Source organism: Battus philenor, unplaced genomic scaffold (assembly GCF_028537555.1).
Source record: "Battus philenor isolate CCGP_79_NKW_IND1 unplaced genomic scaffold, ilBatPhil1.0.hap1 SCAF_24, whole genome shotgun sequence".
NCBI classification, from domain to species: Eukaryota; Metazoa; Arthropoda; class Insecta; order Lepidoptera; family Papilionidae; genus Battus; species Battus philenor.
The window spans coordinates 9526840-9547472 of record NW_027181687.1 but is presented as its reverse complement, the minus strand read 5'-3'; the positions used below and the strand labels follow the sequence as shown (position 1 = coordinate 9547472).

Below are 20633 nucleotides of genomic sequence, written 5' to 3'. Positions count from 1 at the left end.
GGATTTAGTACCCTATACATAATCATTGCTACAGTGATGTAGAAGAGTAAATTGAATAAACAGTTTCAATTACTTGTGTAGGTGGAGATAGCTGATTTTAACGCAGATCCTTAACGTACACGTTCATTTTGATATATACGTCTATCATCATTGCTTTCTATTTAAACAATTTAATACAGAAATAAAGTTTTAAAATAACCACTAATGTTCGAAAAATTCTCTACGAGATCGAATCAAGAATAAGGAGATCCGTAGATGAAAGAAACCATCATAACTCAGGATTTACCTATTTTTGATGAATGAAATCTTTTGGAAAGCCTTTACCTCGCTGTGTATATCCTATGGCTGAAAATATAATAATGAAATAATAAGTATTTAGCAAAAACATGTTTTGTTAAACTCAATGTTTATATTTTTAATTATTACTCTTGTGTTACGATAATACGGCCAAGTATCAAAAGGATAAATTATCGATGATAATCGTAAATAAAATTAGCACGTTACATAGTGACACTACTGAAAAAATATGAGTATTCAAATAAAAATAAATGAAAAACAGGACGACAGGATGTAAATGAAACCAAATTATAATTCATTTGAGTAAATAATACAGTTTATGGTCTCGAAATGTTTACACGCAATTACGACAAACAGAGATCTATAAAGATATACTGTCCAACATTTGCCAGGAAATTTATTCCTTTTGATTTAACAATCTTTTGAGATTACATTATTTAAAATATACACAAATATTGTGTCATTAATATTTCTAAAATAAGCTGTCAAGTTTACAGTAAGTTTTAAGCTACCAAACTGGATGTACAAACAGGAGGAAATTAAATGAAAATAAAAAAAAATTGCTAACAAAATATGAAGATGATAATAATAAAATATGTATAAAAAAACTATAAATTAATAATGTAATAAATTTTAACTAAGGAAATAAAAAGCTTATTAAAAATATGGAGCCATGTCCAAAACCAGACCAGGAGTGTCCGAAAAAAAACTGAGTTGACTAGTGGATATCAATGTGTGTTACATTTAATGACCCCCGTCGTCCAATAACAATTTTTCGTCGCGAAATGTCGCTAGATGCGAGGAGAGCAGACATCGTGACGATCTAGTGGAGAGGTCTATGCCTTGCAGTGGGCGATTATCGGCTGAAAAGAAGGAGAAAGGTTCTTGGAGTAAAATGAGCAGCGCTTCCTTCTTCTTACCATATATCTTGTAGTGAAAATAAAGTAATAATAATTATGAAGCCTTTTAAAACCCGTGATGCTCTAAACTTAAAATAACAAATGAAGACTTTTCTTTTTCTCAAGGTTTTTATTTATAACTTTAGAGCTCGAGCTCTATCACGAAACTTCGTTAGGATTTCTTAAATATTTAACCATAATACTTTAGGTCCACGTGAATAACTAAAAACAGAGTAATTAGACGTTAATTTTTTTAACAATAATTACCGGCTAATTAATTAAACTGCAATTGTTTAAATAACTCAGCTAATTGGAATTGTTTTAAACTTATGCTTATTATAAAATAACCTTCGTCGATTTGGTATGTCGTTATATATTTTAATACGTTTGCTAAAAGTAAAAACTTGGTTTAAAATTTTTGTCAACACACCTAAGGCTAGTATTTTAAAAAGGCGTCAACTCGGTTCACCGCAGACAAATAATAGGCCTTGCTTGAATGACCGCACTCACAATACCATAACGTACCAGGCATTTTTTTTAATGATAAAAGTGTTACTGGAGTTCTTTCTGCTACATTTCTCCCAGCGATAGCACCCTCCAAAGAAGTAATATTGTTGGCGGTATAAATTATCCTAAAATCCAATGAAAATAACCAGTTGCGCTAAGGTATGGTACTCTCGGATGCCAACTATTTGAAATGTCAAATGAGTATCCAATGAGATCAACCCCAGCTTCTTTTTCGAAAGCTCATTCTGAAAATCACTTCATAAAGTATTATCATAAGTGATACAATAGCTTAGCAGCACCGAACAAGTTAAAATATCTTATGTAACGTCCCGAACTAAAATTTCTAATGAAGTACTAGAGCTTAGTCAATGTAAATATGCAATTAAACCATAATATAAATATATAAACAAACATAATATAAATATATAAACCATAGTCTTTGATTCCTGTTTAGTAATGTTTTTATTTTTATTTGTTTTTTCATTGTTTGACTATAAATCATTATATGTTCTCAGTGAGATAGTTATAAGGTAACAACTGTAATTAATTTTATATTTCTAAGCTTCTAAGTTTTTACTTTCTTACTGCCTTTTGTTACTGTCTATCTCCAATAAAGTAAATAAATAAATAGCATGGTGAAATTATTGGTTGATAATAATAAAATTTTAATAAAAACTTTTTATTGCAGAACTAGCGTCTCGGGCGGAGTATCCCTTGGGGCGCATCTAGTGTGCGCAAGAGTCGCAGGACTAACAGACAAGCAGAGAGCCATGTGTCGTTCCTCGCCCGCAGCCATCGCTGCAGTCGGTGACGGATTGAGGTAACTAAATCACTAATTATTTTTGGCTCCTTGACTATTCGCTTTAAAAATCTAATCTAAACATCATCATCGAGTCATTGGATAAATCATCCTTGCAATGATGGTCTATCGACTGGCATATACCTCTCCCGAAGATCACAACGTTGGGCGGTCTCGCGCTCCCGACATCCAGCGACTTCCCGTGACTAATCTGATCAAATACTTACATGTAAACGACTACACTAATATACATATCATTTTGATTAATTATTTTGACCACAAGAATATAGTAATCAAACGCTATCATAACATATAAATGACTACACATTACTACGTACATTCTCTATAATTTTTATCTACTGCAAGACTACAATAAGCTAATTTATTTATGACTACGCTAATATACGTGTCCTCTTTATTAAAATCTTCAACTACAAGGCTACAGAAACATAATCTGGTACTAGTCGTTTCAGCCTATAGACACCCACCGCAAGGGATAGGCCTGCCCAAAGATATCTATGGGAAACATGATCTCCAAGCTTGGTAGACGGATTGGAAATCGTAGTGTAGTATAATAATACGCATTGTACGCAGCTGGCTATATATTAATAATATATTTTATATTAGACTTAATTGACATATAACGAAAGTTAGTAAGGTAACAATTTTACTTACGCTAGTAACAAATTAGTATTAGTAATTTAAAAAAGTAATAGGTTAATTTTGACATAAGCTTTTAACAATTGTTAAACAGTATATATGTATAATTTTAACACTTAAATTAAATAAACTAAAGGACTAAGTACAACACTTAGTAGCATACATTTTAAAGAGATTGATTAAAGATAATACAACATTATGTCTTCTGGGTACATATCTTATTAGAAAACAAAGTATCTTTAGTAATCTTTAAAATAAAATTCATTTTCGCACTTTCTTTAATTATTTTTATTGTTTCATATGTGCAGGATGGCCTATGCAGAGTGCAGAGAACAACTTAGTGGTTATAGATGGAATTGTTCAGGCGTTGGTGATGGTAATGACTTCGGCCACGTAATGCCTTTGGGTAAGCAAGTGTTTACATGTCATAATTCGTACACCCAAAAAGAATCTGTTCTGGACTATGATAAACTTTTTTTATTAATTTATGAAAAGCTGTATATTTATTTTACTACTGTATATGTATTTATTTTATAGTATCTTTTTCAAGAACAAAAGAAATTTGAAATGTTAAATAAATAGTGTCTTTACTAAGAGAAAGAGAGAGAGAGAGCTAATACTTAATGTATTTGTAATTTTTTGTTTCGTCTATATTTATAACAATATATCCTAATTTCCCATGGTCACATACTTTATAGAAGATTCTATAGAAAGAAATGCGGAAAAATTAGAAACATATAATCAAAAGACTATTGTAACTTTACGCTTTTGGCAGTACAATTTCAGCTTCCCACGTTTAACAGCTGACTAATGTCAGTATCTATCAATCACGAGTTTTAATTATTTATTTAAAATTTAACCAAAATAAATAAAGCGACAACACTGAAAAATGTAAAAAAAAAAACTAAAACTAATTGAATCTTTTTTTGCACTTATTTATTATTTCCTTTTCACGAATTAAACTTTATTCATTCTTGTTTTTATATTAAAAACGTCTTACTTAGAAATAAAGTCCCTATGTGTATTAGAGATCCAGCAAATCGTTTCATGTTCAAAAAGAATGTTCGAGAGCTTTTGACTCGTATATTATGTATGTGTAATTTATCTATAAAGAATATCCTCCTATTTTTAACTATGAATTTATTCTAAATTAGATTAATATTATATTTTTAATCAATTTCGATAATTATTTTAGTAATTTTTTTTCGTAAAAATTGCACACAACTTACGTACAAAGAATCTTAATATAAAAGATTTATAATGATGATGAAATCGTTTAAATGAATGTTTATTTAAATATTATAAGAACATTTAATTAGTTATGTAAATTGTAAGATAATTGAATAGTTGACGAAGATGCCATTGGTTCAAGTTCAGTACGATATTGTTTTCAGTACGTGACCGACACCGCCCACCGACTCGTGAGCCCGAAGTAATTTATTATCGAACTATCTGTCGACACGTTTATATACAGGGTGTCTCGGAAACAGATTCACCTTTACTAATAAGACCCGGCAGATTTTAGTAATTTCATTATTTGACAGATCCCAGAATAATATAGGCGTACATCAAATGGTGTGTTATGCGGATTTTGTGAAACAAAAATTCGAGTACTTAATTAAAATAAGGATATTTATGCTAAGCGCCTGTATCGCACAAGCACCTTCAATCCTCGCAAACTATTAACACGACCACAGTAAACAGATATTGTCTGCAGTTTTTAAGGCGCTCTAAATAGAGAGCATCTTGTCATAAGTACTAATCGCCAGAGGAAAAAACCCTACTTCGATATATTAGCTTCTTCACACTTCTCGAGTTATTACAAGAAACCCCACCACAATACACATGATTACAATTAAAATATTTATATACATATATTAAATATATATATATATATATATATATGTATATATATATATATGTATATATATATATATATATATATATCAAGGTATATGAAGGTGCGTTAAATAATTTTAAGATTATTTGCAACAATTCGAAGGGCTTCTTTTTTTTCTTTTATTTTGACCTCGTTTTTGTGGCCTTTCGTTCCCCTATCACCTTTAAGACAAAGACTTAGTTTAAAAAATTTCTAATATCAGTTTTTTTAAATAATATTCATTCCATTCTTTCGTTCGTCACAATTCCCATTAACTCTTAAATTTTATACTATTTTTACAAGATAAATATTCAAGATTAAATTTTTTGGTTTTACTTTTATCGAATCACATTTCGTTACCTTACACTTTTTACCCAAACACTATTTACAATTTCAGGTTTTATTTCTTCTTATAAAGTCTTTTACTAAGTTTTTGCAGTATCGCAAGAAAATGTGGCAGCACCTATCTTCTTCCATTAAAGAAAAGATACCACTACCGTTAATACTGTTAAACCTAATTCGATCTTGCGTTCTGCTTTTATACCTCTTTACGCGTTTCAATGCGCCACAGTCTGGTCTACCACAGGACACCAAATGCAAGAGAGGCTGTCCGTGAGCTTTCAGCTATATAAGTACTCCGAGAATCCCCCGAGAATCAGAAACATGTTCAGCTATACGAGGTTGCAAATAGTTACGCGTATCGCTAACGTTGTTATTGTTTTAATAAAATTAATACATTGAAATTAAAACTAATAGCGGGCAACCCCAATTGGGATAGAAGCACAAGATAAACAGCAGGCAGGTGATATTAAAACACATAGCTAAATGAAGGAATATTATTTAGACATAAATTACACATACATAATATACAAGTCAATCTCAAACATTCTTTTTGAACATAAAACTCTTCGCTGACTTTATAATACCGAGAGGGAATTGATTCTTGAGTAGGACGTTTTAATGTGAAAAAAGGAATTAGCATAGTTGAATTTTTAAGAATAAAAAAGAAATAAAAGACTGTTCAATGATATTTCTCTCATGGTTTAAAACTTTCAAATTTTTTACTCAACATGGGATGGATCGTGTGTCTTATTAATGTGAAAATGAGTCAACCGCCTACTACCAGTTGAAAGAAACTCAACACAATTATATATTTAAAATTAAAAATTAAAAACTAGCTTAAAAACAGGCACATCATTTCTAAGATAAATTATCTAGTCTGAATTCATATACAGTGTAAACCTGTAGCATTTGATTCGTCTCCCGGGGAGCCGCAAACCTCCGCCTTGCCTTAGGTAGGAACCGTATCCCATCGTAAATCGCCGAGTGGTCCTCGCAACCATCTCACTTACATTTTCCACAGTTTACACACGCACGTGTACAGTCTACTACCGTCGCACAGACATTATCATGCAACTGGATTATGATTGACGCCATATTTGTTTTCTTAGTTCTCGGACCCTTCAGTTCCGTGAACTCACCTCTAACGAAACTGTAAAAAACCTACAGGCTAACAGCGTAAACATCTTCAGAAACAATATAAACCTTTAGCACATACTTTATTTTACAATTTTTTGGGAACTGAAAAACTTCCTGAACAATATCAGTGATCCTATTATAAAACATTACACATAGCCCATAGAAAACTCTACTGTCGATGAAAGAAATTAAAAGAGGTCTTAGCCTGATCTAGGCCTGCCACCTCATACCCGCGGAATCTGCCATTTGAGCAGCAGTGAGAGTCTAATAAAAATGGAGTCTTAGAAATATAAAATTTGTATTAGCTTCAAAAGTACCGCCATGACGATGGATCTTTCACCTCCCGTATCCAATGACTTTTCGCGACCTTAACTATGTTAGTTATACATTCCGATCAGCTATATATAAAAATGGAACATACTGTATTTCTTTATTTTATCGTATTCCCTTCTGTCATAGGCTATTTATATTAATCACAATTAATCAGCCAGTCATCGATACGCCGTGATACGGTTGATTTGCGACCGTAAAATCTCACCTTTATTAACATGTATATTGCGCGGAACAACTACGGGACGTTTCCAATAATTTATTGTTTACTTATTTGCATAAAGACAATGTAATTGCGGCTTGTAGGCTATACGTTATATCAACATTATCTACTGATATTTGCCTTTATGTGAAATATTAAAACGTCATCGTAGCTCACGAGTTAATTCGATAACTGAAACTCCTTTGTGTTTTGTTAATGTTTATTTTTATTAATAAAATATTTATGCTCCTTCTGAATACTGAGAGAGAGAGTAGTGTTAGTCCTGCGGTAGAGGACTACGACTTGCAATCGTCAATCGCGTGTTCAATTCCCAGTATACATTCTTATTTGATTCGCACTTTGTGTTTTAACTATATAGGATTGCCACTACTCACCAACTAGTTTCTAGAGGATGGACAATAGCATCCTTTGCCAAAAGCCATTATGATATATCTCCCATAGCCATCTTTGGGAGTGTCATATGCCTTGCAGTGCGACGTCTATGGGATGAAACGACTACGACGAATTGAAATCTATGGGAGAGATCTATTTCCAAAGGTGGCTCCTTTCAGCCATAGAACCGTAGAATGAAGATGATTTTGATGATAATAAATTGTATAGCTAAGTGTAAGCTAAGTTCAGAGAGTTTCTTATCGATATAGCTCCACTTGTACCTTATTGACATGAACAGAAAGCGCGGATTTGAGGGAAGGCGCGGAAAGCGTTTAGCCTGATCATCTTTCTGGGAACCCTGGGTCAGACCGCTACACACTACTTTATCACAGAATTGGTAATCCGTTGAACTGTTAGATCATTTAGGCGGTCACTCCATATAGTGTTTAAACACAAGGTTCCCTGAGTTGACTCGTTTAGCATTCAGATTTTAGCTTAGCTTATTTTATTTTAGCGGAAAGCTTTAATGCAGAGTAAGAAAGTTGCATGATTGACTCCAACAGTGCTTCTAGAATAATTGGGGATGATCTGCCCCTGATCAAAGCTTCAGCGCCTGAAAACACTAATGATGTTATATACGAATTCGTTGCTTTGTTAATATAAAGATCTTTCTATATTAGATATTTTTTCATTGTAGATCTAGTTACTATCATGCATCGCTTGAAATCTTTTTCCGAACCGAAACTAACTAAATGTTTGACGATAATATTACAATAAGCGCTTTTCACTACTTGCGGCACATATACCACAATTACATTTTTTTTTAAATTTTTGTCTATCTGTATGTGCGTACCGGCTAATCTGAGAAATTGCTGGATCGATTTTTATAGGTCTCATATCGGTAGGGAACGGTGTAATAAGGAGTTACTTAGGCTACTTTTATTATAGAAAAATAATTAAACGAAAAAATTAATATTTTTTCGTTAAATTCCACGCGTATTACGTCGCGGGCATAGCTACTATAGTAATAATAAGCATTTTCAAAATTCGGATTACTACATAATAAAATTAACTATTGTTTACTATCTGTCACTGCAAAAATGTTTAAAACCTGAAATTTTTGGCCTTTAATTTGTTCAAGAATGCTTACTTTATGCAGGGCGATTGGCAAAACGTGCGAAAGCTTTAAAGCGTTTTACTGATCAAGTAAAAATTCACCCCTTCAAATTTTTATACCTATGACCAATTACACTATGCGTCAGTAATAATGCACAATTTTCAATCTTAGTTGGCGTCTTTCATATTGATTTAAACCTTTTGATCTACAGATAATATTTTAACTCATTTTATATTACTACAAATAAATGTTCACTAGCAATATACACTCGTAATAGCTGTTAACAGATAACAAATTCATACGTCAAACTCCTGACATCTGTCATTCGTCAAATAAACTGTAACTTCGTGCCGCCGGCTTTTAAACTATCGACAAATATACAAATTAGCCTTACTCAGCCATAAAGTTTCAACGACTATAAATAAATTCTCATCTATTATTATTTACGTAAACATTTCTTCGAAACTCAATAGCTACCTTCGGTTAGTAAGCTCGATTCAATTTAATACCACATAGGGTTGGCAACATTTGCTAAAATTAGAAGTGAGAAATATTACTTCTGTGTGATTACATACGGATTGGCAAATTGAAGTAGCAGAGGGCAAGTCACCGTAAAACAGATGACTGCTACCTTCTTAATTATCTTCTTCTTTTTATTTGTTCCTAGTGACTCGGGATCGTGGCCAAACATGTCAGTCTCCGCGATTATTTTTCTTCAGACTGTTCTATTTCGTGAAAGTTTTAAGGCTTTTGAAACTGCCTCAGTCAATCAAGTAGATAATAGTTCCCTAGTTATTTTACTCTCTACATTGCCGACAAATATTACCTTTTCCGTATTTTCCGAATATTTCCGTGCAATATGGTCTTTAAATTATACGAAACAGTAACGAGGAAGTCTGTGTACAAATAAAAGTAACCGATAGGTCAACGTATTGGCATATTGAATTGACGGCGGACAGTCTCCAAAGCGCGCTAAACAGATGGCCGCCCTAGTGTTCTGGAGCCTGGAGACCACAGAGCTAGCGCAGCGTAGGATGTACACTCACAAAGAGACACTGTATCCTACCAGTTCTATTGGAGATTTATAAAAAAAATTATATATATATTCCCAGCTGTAAACGGCTAGAACTAAATTGACAAAGATTAATATTTCTTTTTCCGATATTGCAATAACACGTTATGTTTATCATCTTCCTTCTTATTTTATTCGTATTTGACCTTTCAGTCTCATGTATACGAATCTATTTTGTTAATTGTTGATAAAGCCTTCATTAATAAAACTCATTAGCCTTGTAAAAGCTCATTCACTCTTCTCTTAATAGCACCCACGTCATATTTTGACAGATAAACTATTATACTCGTTAAAACAACGGAGCAAAATGTTTCGCTCGCACGCGAGGAATGTCCATTACAAAGATGTATGTCTATCATGCGCCTTGATTTCCGGTATTCGGAATCAAAAAACAATTTATATTTAATTCAAATTATAAACTTTTTGCTAATATATTAACATGAGTTTATCGGTTAAAGTGGGCAGAAATATACTCATAAATATCTTACCAATGCAATGGTTCATTCATGCGTTGATGTCAGCTGAAAACGCCCACTGCAAGGCATGGGCCTTCTGCAAAGATCATCACATTGACCAGTCTCGTGTTGACCACATCAAGCGACTTGATCTTGACTATAAATACATTGGCTGTTTAAAGATGAATAGCATCCTTGTTCGTATCCTTTTAACTTTGAAATAGTTTAAACCACCAGAGAAACTTTCTCATTGTGAACAATGATGTCAAACAAATTTAGATGCAAGCTCTTCCGTGTACACAATGACTTTTTCTATGGTTCGGTGGAATCGAAGAGCGAAAAATAAAGCTAGATATTGATATAAGCACTTTTAAATAAAAAATAATACAGCAATATACACAAGGTGTATTTACACCAACTAGTTGTAATAACAACTAACTCAAGATGTCTCTGTTGTCGTTTTTTTTTTAAAAAAAACTGTGTTCTTGAAGAGAATAAATTAACAGAGGTATCATTTTTTAATTTCAAAAACAATCTTTGGCGGGCACTTTTTTAAATTTACATTTACTAGCGATGTCACTTGCGTATTTCTAAATCTGGCTGTTTCAATTCAAACATACGCATTCTTCTTTCAGCTGATAGACACCCACTGCAAGGCCAAGGTAACCGGGTTTCCACTGCCCACATCCAACGACTTCTCTCGATCTTAACTATGGCATCGGTGAACCTAATGAGGAGCTTACCCAGGCTCATGGTTGTCGTTCAAGAACCCTTCGGCCTTCAAACGAGCAAATCTTTGAGAGTTACTTTAGTTCTTCCGCGCATCGTTTCTTATCTCACAGCAAAACTCCTAAGCATAGCCCTCTCCATTGATCTCTGGGTGACCACGTCTCGGATTCAAACATATTAAAAAAGAGATAATCTTTTATATTTTTTAAAATATTTTAATAATTAAAATAATTTTATCACGTTTGAAAGCCCTGAATAGCAACCAATCTGTCATTATAAGACTTGGAAACGAAAACAAAATGGCCGCCCCCGGGAATCACTCTAACCTGTCTCTCAATTAGCGTGTTTGTGAATTAAATAAACAACATCGACATACGAACATGATGGCCCGACGACACAAAAGGAAAACAAATGTATTTGTATACAGTATGTGTTAAAAATACTCATATTTTTTTTTAAATATTCACTTATATAGTAATATCAATGACTTTAATAAGACAGTCATAGCGATTTTGTTTGTGAATAGCTAAGAGCTTCATAAATGTATATATATATATATATATATATATATATATATATATATATATATATATATATATATATATATATATATATATATATATATATATATATATATATATATATATATATATATATACATACATTTACATATATATATATATATATATATATATATATATATATATATATATATCTATACATATATAATATTAAAGAGCATTTCACTGACTTAAGTCCAGTTTACTGTTCAAATACAGTATGATTGGTTATGGGAGTAAAAGTATTTAAGGGATAATTGAATGAAATTATAACTAAGTTTCTGTCACATAAATAAATTCACACTAAAAAAAAAATTAAATGAACTTTTTATATTTACTACTACATAATTAAAACACAGAATGTATTGTAACACAGTATAAAGTTGCCTATAAAAGCGTTAGTAACTTTATGATACCCTGAAAAAGGTATAACAAGCATAAACTTATTTCTTTTTATAACCTTATGTACCAGATAAGAAAGAGTACTAAAGTTCAACTAAATCAATGCTCCATAAATTTAAACGGACCAGGACCAAGGTTCAGTACTCACGAGCGTCTTTACGGAATCACAGCTCAAATCGAGATCCTCGAAGGGCTCCTGAGCTTAGTCACCTCATGGAGTATCCACGTGAACGATCTAAGACCTCGGCTGCTTTCCAATCCGGAGAAACTATAGTACATAGCTACTCGAATTAAGGCTTCCTAGATCTTCTTTTTCTCAGCCAATGGACGCCCACTGCAAAACAGACCTCCCCCAAAAATCGTCACAATGACGACCATAACTATGTTGTGAATCCACCTAGCTCACAATCTACACACACTAGCTTAAAAGAGATTTTTGGCTAAGTCTCCTCTGTCACCTGGAACACACGCAATCTGCAAATGCCACGCAAAAAAATATTTTTGTTGGTTATCTAGTTTACTCGTAATGATATTACGATTAGCTTTTGTTTAACTACAGTCTTTGTATAGAGAGTAGGTAGCTGTCATATTATTAGGCCTGTCAAGTCTATATATTATAAGTATTATCACGTAAGCTTTATTCAGATATAAATCTAAGATCGCCGCGATGGTTAGTAAACTGATTAGTGCTTTATGTGAACGTACTACGTACTAGGAATTAGTACGTACTACGTAATTAGTACGTTGTGAATGTACCCACTATGATATCAAAATAGTTGGGCTCGAGGGATGGAAATATCGAATGTAGCATAGACCACAAACGGGCGGGTCGCATAGCCTTTATAGAACAATATTATTTATCATGTAACCACCATACTATAAATAAAAACAAGTGGATGGTTTATGCAAGATGAAACACGACGGACCACGCCTTTATAAATGGCAAGTGATATTTCAACACTTGACATTGTTGTTTATTGTTTATTAAAAAAATCGAAATTCAAATTATCTTTATTCATATGAACTTTTAAATAGTCAATTATTTCAAGAATATATCTAGTAACCCACCATCGGGAAAACGCTGATCTACTATGAACAGTCGGACAGAAACTCAACAACGACTCCATTGAAACTAAATTTAATAATGTGTGATATATACATATATAATATCAATCACGTAAATGAGTCACCAAACTATGTTTCCCGAATTTAGATTAACTATATAAAATTTATTTATTATATACATTTAAATTTTAATTGAAAACTAAGTAAAGTCAGGTATATATATATATTGTGGGTTTGTTTTTACTTCTTCTTTTTACGGCCATTGTAGATTATGAATTGAAAAGAAGAGGAAAACCTTCATCTAATGGTAGATTCTTTTATTTGTCCTGGAAAGTTAATAAACATGCAAAATATTAAATTCAGCCTGCTGTACTAGATTTTAGAATACAAAATCGTACGCAATATTATAACCGGGCTTCAAAAATTAGATCTATATATTCATATTAAAATACACTTGGATCTTTTACTTGCATTGAAGATTAGAAGGATGGAATAGAAGAATCCAGTATGATAGAAGATTGAATTAGATTGAGCTCTTCTTTAATAGCATATTTCAATATAAAGCTACGAGTGTTCCAAAAGCGATCATATCATATAAGAGTCAAAAATAAACTCAGACGAAATATTTTTATATCCCTAATGCATCAGTTAGAGCAATTTATTTCAAAAATACTTTACTTTGCATTAGTTATGTAATAGAATCAGGCATTACTTTACGGGAGTCCACCCTAAGTAAAAAAAGGACTGATATATAGCTACTGCCGCTATGTAGCAGTAGTCGTGCAGTAAAGTGCACCGCCCGCCAGCCTGCTGATAAATGCGCTTGCGGCAAACAATGCGAATTACACAACTACCACCGTTAAATCACTCAACATGTATTTCACCCCTCCACGGGGCATCCTCAGGAGTAATGTTACACCGATTAGTGGAAAACTCAAACTTACTCGGTGTTTCGCATTGTTTGCCGCACTACTGCTACATAACGGAAGTGACTATATATTAGTTCTTTTCTTACCTTGTAATAGTTTTTTTTAGATGATGGTTAAATAAAACGGTTCACAATAGCCTATACAAGATTTAATGATTTAATAAAGCGTAGTGAAATATAACAAGCTTATTCTTATCTTTTAAAATAGCCGTACCGAGGTTTTTAAACACAAAGTTTTCCGCAACTCAATAACACTGGCCAACGTCAGACATGTTATGAATATTGCATTTCTATATAATGGTAATTAGATGATACGAAACGCCAAAAACGAATTAGAGAAAATTCCAGAATATTCGACAACTTTGTAAAGTGATTTTAAGCTTCACTGCTATATTAAAAATATAAGCAATATTAATATAAACATTAACAAATAAATGTTTAGCATCCCTGAACAAACAAGTCAATTAGTCCCCCCTTATAAATCACGACCGCAATGTGGGCGTGATATAAGGCCAGTAGTTTTATTTGTTTTAGAAAAGTTGACAGCGATATTTTGTTGTTCTCTTATTTATTTAAAACCTGTTGAGTTTTATTGTGTAAAGAGTAAAAGTTTTGATATACTTGTTAATAATTAATATCTTTATACTGTTTGCAGTATTTTTAAATTTAATATTACTCTTGGATATTTTATTATGAGCCCTGAAGATGTCCCAAATAATGGAACACAAAATGGTCAATTTTTTTTTGTTATTTGATTATTTACCCATAATATTGAAAGTGGTTTCATATCATTATTAAGTATTAATAATATAATTCTTACAAATATAATATTTACATATTATTTATAAATTTTAGAAGAATTTCACACTATTATTACAAAAAGAATAATAATAAAGGGTCATTGTTATAGATGCAAAATCTTTAAAGCGGTTAGTTTTTTATCATTTTCATTGGTCAGCAAAAAGTTTTAAAGCTTTACAGGTATAACAGATCACACAGTATTAAATTTAAATATTTTTTTTATTTATTTATGTATGCTTGTTAATTATTAAAACACAACTTTTGTTAATGTAAAATTCGTACATAATCTGAGTCATAAAAAGATTATTAATTTTTAAAAGTAACTCTGTTCTTAGGCGGAAAAAAACTATTTATTAAAAAATAAACATGTACAAACAAGCAAAACTTTTTGCGCCTATCCATTAGATGTTTGACACTATCGATCATTACGAACGTAATTAGTTCAATCAACGACTTAATTCAATGACAGATTGATGTCCGTGGCCCGCGTTCTCAATTCAAATAACAGATTAAATATTTTTTTATCGATGCATTAGTTTTCGGATAGACCTAACTAAATGTTTCTGGATGTTATGACGTTTTAATTTTTTTTTCCATAAAAATGTGGTTGTATTTTTTTAAGGTACAATTATCTCGGGAGGCCACAGATTGAATAGTGTTATTCTTACATTTTGAATTAAAAATTGCTTATAAATTGTAAAACAATGTGAAATATTTCAGGTGAAATATTATATATTAGGAACTGTGGCTACGGATCCTTAGTCAGAAACCGATTCTGGGCACGGACCATTACATCGAATGTGACTATACCGGTTTGGAAAACCGCCAACCTCTTAAATCGTCAGCTTAGGCTGTCGCTCATTACGAGTTTAGCATTCCTAATCAACAGCTACCGGAAAAGCTGAACCTCCACGTGGTCGGTTTCTTTTCTCGTGTGATTTCTGTCTCTCGTGTCATCTGCAGATGACGCTGTTATAGTAGTGAAGCTCTTACAGCTTCGTCAGACGTAGTGTTTCGGTTTCTTTTACCTGGGTAACATTATTATCATTTCGGAAAACAAGAGCACTGAAAGAAGCGACAAAAGAAACTTCAAAATTGTTTTTCAAGTACACCTAGCTTACAGGCTTTTTCAAGCGGCAAAAAAACTTGACACTTGGCACAAAAAGCCAAGAACATTATATTATTTTCACTACAAGATGTAATTATAAGTAAGGAGGCAGGGAAGCTAATTTTTTCCAAGAATCTTTCTTCTGCTTCTATTGGCACAGGCCTCCTTCAAAGAATGTCCTGAGGGGATATACCATAATCGCTACTCTTGGTACGCCGTTTCATGTTCCAGTGTGGTACTATGGTACGAAGGGGACGCTGCTGCCCATCCTCTAAAAACTTGTTTGTGAGTGGTAGCAATCGTATAAAGTAACTACACAAAGTGTGATTTACATAACATTGTATCCCGGGAATCGAACCGGACCTGCAATCGCAAGTCTTAGTCCTCTACCGATGGACTACCACAGCTCAAGAATCTTTGGTATTCAAATATTCCTCGACTATATAACACCTAACTTTTAGCAAATAACTTATTTTTGACAAAGTTATTTAATGAAGAGTCTAATAGATAAGTGTAGATATAAGATAACCGAACAAAGGAAAAACGTTACAAGGCCAACAAGAGAACTATTTACTATAAAACAGTTAGTCCTTAACACCAATTAAATAAATCAAAGGCAATCACCGAACCTCACGAGATAACCCACGCGTATTACAACTTAATAATAAAATTAACATAATGCATAAGTCATCAACTCGAATATTACATCGGTCTGTGTTCTAATTGACTTATTAAACTGTCCCGGCTCTTGTGTCGCGTGATAAATGTCCCATGACGATATAAAACCTCACGCACATTATGCTTATGAATTTAGATTTTTTTTCGGTGTTAGTAACACCGAAAGAAAAATACATCCAATAAATTTTATCAGTGGCCATTAAGAAAAATTATGTCGTGTTATCTGTCACAAATTAAAAACTAAAAATTGTACAAGTGACTTATTAACTTTTTAAAAAGTATATTAGTTGCAGTTTTATCACGTATCAATAGTTTTTTATATTTATTTTGGCGAAGATCCTGGTAAAATTCATTATAATTTATCTAAATTATGATAAAAGTATGTGATTAGATGTAACAACATTTTTAAATAAATAAATCTCAGTTTTGTTCACCATAAATGTTAAATACTGGCGCAAATAAATTCTTTGATGCGTTCTCATTATACTAGCATTGTAAAATATACTAAGCGTATAAACTTCGTTTGGTTTATCGACATTGGTCCATTTAAAGTGACCACTTTTGTGGACATAAAGAGAAAAATTCCAGAAAGCTCAATTTGATGGAAACTAGAGTCAGATTCCGCTTCCCTATAAGGCATCCTTCAACTTAAAGCTAGGAAGGTTTCGTCGCTGCCTGATTTGAGAACATCCCACAGCAAACTCACACAGGATTTTTTATAAAATTAAATAAATATGTTAAAAAATTATAAAAAATCCCTAAAAGTAGTTAGAGGAAATTAATCCCAAACTCTTTTATAGCTGAAAAGCCTTCACACTGCAATACGATATTTTAATTTTTTTTGTTTTATAAATTTCTTAAATTAATCTTCTAAGAAGAGACAACCAAAAACCCGCCTGCTGGTCTTTTTAAATGAAATTTATCAATGTTTGATGCACATATTATAATATCAACTATGTAAATGAATCAACTAACCAAGTTCCTTACATTTCGATCAACTAAAAACTATTAAATGCTATACTAAGATTTATTTAACAATATACTTGTAATTTTAGATATGAAACTTTAAAAAATGAAGACGTGAGATATGTCGTGGAGCTTTATTATAAATTCATGTAAATCGATTACAATTTATTCCCTTTATAATATGAGATTTATAATGCGTTATATTATTTTATTGCACTCCAAAATCTTTGTTTTTTTTTTTAATGAACATAGTTGGTTTATAACATATTTTTTTATTAATATTATATTTAAACCCATTTTAAAGTTCTATCAATTTGATTTTAGTTACGATCAAATTGGACTCGTCTAGCAATTTTCTCGTGACCTATACTTTATCACTTTAATGATCCTATGGTGATAATGGTACGAATAAAAAATAAATCTACGAGAAAATACGCGATTGTACGATCAATACATTTTCTTATAACGAGGGACTAATCTACCGTGTTATAGAGAATTGTTGTAATTTAAACTATACAATATTGTTTACAAAAAATTATTAAAAGTTCCTTTGAACGAATGCGCCCATAATTTATTTAATACCTGGCACATACAACCACAGCTTAACATCTAACGTCTAAGATGATATTTCAATACAAGTCCGCGATGTTGTAAATTAAGAGCTATTTAAGCTGTTGCAGGTTATTTATGTGGGAACTTGTTCCGTCAACACGCAGCCATCTAATTATTTGCAAATTATCGAGATGCGATGTCAATCATTAAAGTCTGTAATATACTTGAGCAACACTCGCATTACAAAATTAAATCGCTTCCTGTAATCTAGCATCTTAGTTTTCTCTCGTTTATTGGATAATGTCGTCAAATACACAGATTATATATAATTTTAATATAACTCATTTTTGCATCTAAATCGATTGGACGAAAAAACTTATTTAAATTCTAATAATTTTCATTTAATAAAAAAATTAAGTCGTAATGTTCAAAATTATATTTTTTTTATTAAAAAGACTTCTCTTAACAAACAGTCTTTAAAGACTTTTAGCATACAATAGGTTAGATGAAAAATTGAATTTAAAATTTTTCGAATCTTATTTTTTCCTAGTTAATTATGTAAAAAATTTATAGTAATAACTTAAAAAAACATGTTTATTTAGCAGTAAATTAATTAAGTTACTTTTTTACTAAATATAATTGTTATATGTAGATGCCATTTTAATCGATAAGCTTTTGCCATCTTAAAGGTAAGGCGATGATGGCGCTGTAAAATTTCTTTTGAAAATTTTAATAATTATACATTAACCTGATACTGCCTAAAAATTCATCAAAAACTGAAACAAGTAGGAATCTGACATTGCAAGGTCAGGGCTAAATGGCTGGTACATTATCACCTCCTAACCAAACTCTGTTTACTTTTGCTAGTTACTAAAGATATCATAATAAAAGACCACAGTTTCCCTTCTACTGGTTAATTCAAGTCGTTTCATCCCAACTCCTTGGTTTAATTTCATCAATTGTTGGCAGTGGATATCCAAATCGATGTTAATGTTTGGCAGTAACAATGCTATTCCTATCTCATCTTATACACATCACTTTACTTGCAGCCTAATCGATCTCCGACCCCGACTTTTTTCGCTCAATATAGTCATACATAATCCGCTTTTCATCACAGCTATTATTCTTTTAATAAACAGATCAGTTTCATTTTGTTTCAACGAAGAATCACAACCGAGTACACGGTTCATTGGGTTTTATTTTGTGAACTCGTATGAAACCCAAATATGTTTTTTCAAATGATTCAAAACTGTTTTATGGTCAACTTTTAATTCTTCAACTACTCTATAACTAGCTTATATGTTTTCCTTTGAAAATGCTTTAACCAACATTTTGCTACATTTTCTGGCACTACATAAGGTCCGTAAACGTCACAAATTTTTACGCAGCTTTTGTTATGTTTTTTTCTATTTTGATCTAAAAGTTTAAAAAGCATAGAATTTCTTTATTCAATTTACTCATTTTGACACAACGTAAAACATAAAATTAACTCCGGGCAAACTATTAGTAACTTGTGTTCTATTTTTAAATTTAACCTTTTTAATGTCATCTAAACCAGCTAGGTACAAATAGTATAGCTAATTCATTACAATATTATTCATACTGTTTACGAATCGTCTTTTTTGACAAAAACTTACCATTCCGGGAATATTGCATGGATCGCAAGCTCTCTCCCTGTAGTCGCCACTCCAGAACCTTAACCTGTTCTGCGCGCTATTTAGCCTGCTCCTGCCACTTAAACTTGCCAAACCCCTGGGTTTTATTGGTTATGTTCCGTTATTGTTTTCACGTAAACTCAATAGAAACCCGCTTTGTACCAGTGGTATTAGTACATTAAGAATTTACAGGTTTTTTCACAACTACCGAGCAAGCGTAACGCAAGACGTCCCACAAGGAGGACAAACATCCTTGTTAAAGAAGTAGGAAGCGGCTAGATGCATATCGCTTCCTACTAGTACTTTTGAAAAAGTCTTTGGAAAAAGCTTCTGTCCAGTTAAAAACGTCCTGCGACAAAAATGGTGAATGATGATGGTGATAAGAAGCTTATGACTACAGAATTGTGTACGTTCCAGCGACAAGAGAAGCTGCCTTCACATATGCGATAACATCTGCTGGAGTCACACACGCTCTAAGTTCAGCCTGCGCTCGTGGCGACTTACCGGCCTGTCATTGCAACTCTAACAGGTAATTAATTATATTTTTTGTAACTATTTAGCGAATAAAAGTAGATAAAAAATTAACGCACACTATATAAACATTCCTTATTTGTTACGAACGAGGACGTCCGGGCACATGTATCAGTGTGTTTTCACGTATTTTGTTTATGTGTGCAATCGGACTTATTTTCTATAGGCTGCATATTTTAGAATTAGTTCCCTTATAAATAACCAACAGCCTAAATAAGTCTTTATTTACATTACAGAATATCGTTCGTCGTTTAGATATTAAATAGGGGTCTTATGTAACCGGTAGACAAAGCGTGAGTAGGTCCCCCAAAAAGTGGACCGACAAAAAAGTCAAGGTCGCTGGAATTCGCTGAATACGGGTAGCCCAAGGTAGATGATTGTGGCGACCTTTAAGGAGGCTTATACCTTTCAGCGAGTGCCTATTGACTGACATGGTGTTGATGATTAACAGAATATCCCCACTATTGGAACAAAAGAGTTCGTAATAATGCGGTGACATCATCACCACTTCTGCCATAGAAAGCCCACAGCTGGATATGAGCCTCTTATTAAGATTTCCAATAGGATCA

At 32.4% G+C, this 20633-nt stretch overlaps 1 protein-coding gene across 1 annotated transcript in view; it reads left to right on the top strand.

The window, feature by feature from the left end:
* The window catches only part of LOC137924658 (protein Wnt-7b-like), a 121997-nt gene that overhangs the window by 93441 nt on the left and 7923 nt on the right, over positions 1-20633 (top strand). The window contains exons 3-5 of the mRNA XM_068768079.1: positions 2392-2523; positions 3471-3568; positions 19951-20062. Of these exons, the coding sequence (XP_068624180.1) occupies positions 2392-2523; positions 3471-3568; positions 19951-20062 (342 nt within the window). The remainder of the gene's footprint in view (positions 1-2391; positions 2524-3470; positions 3569-19950; positions 20063-20633) is intronic.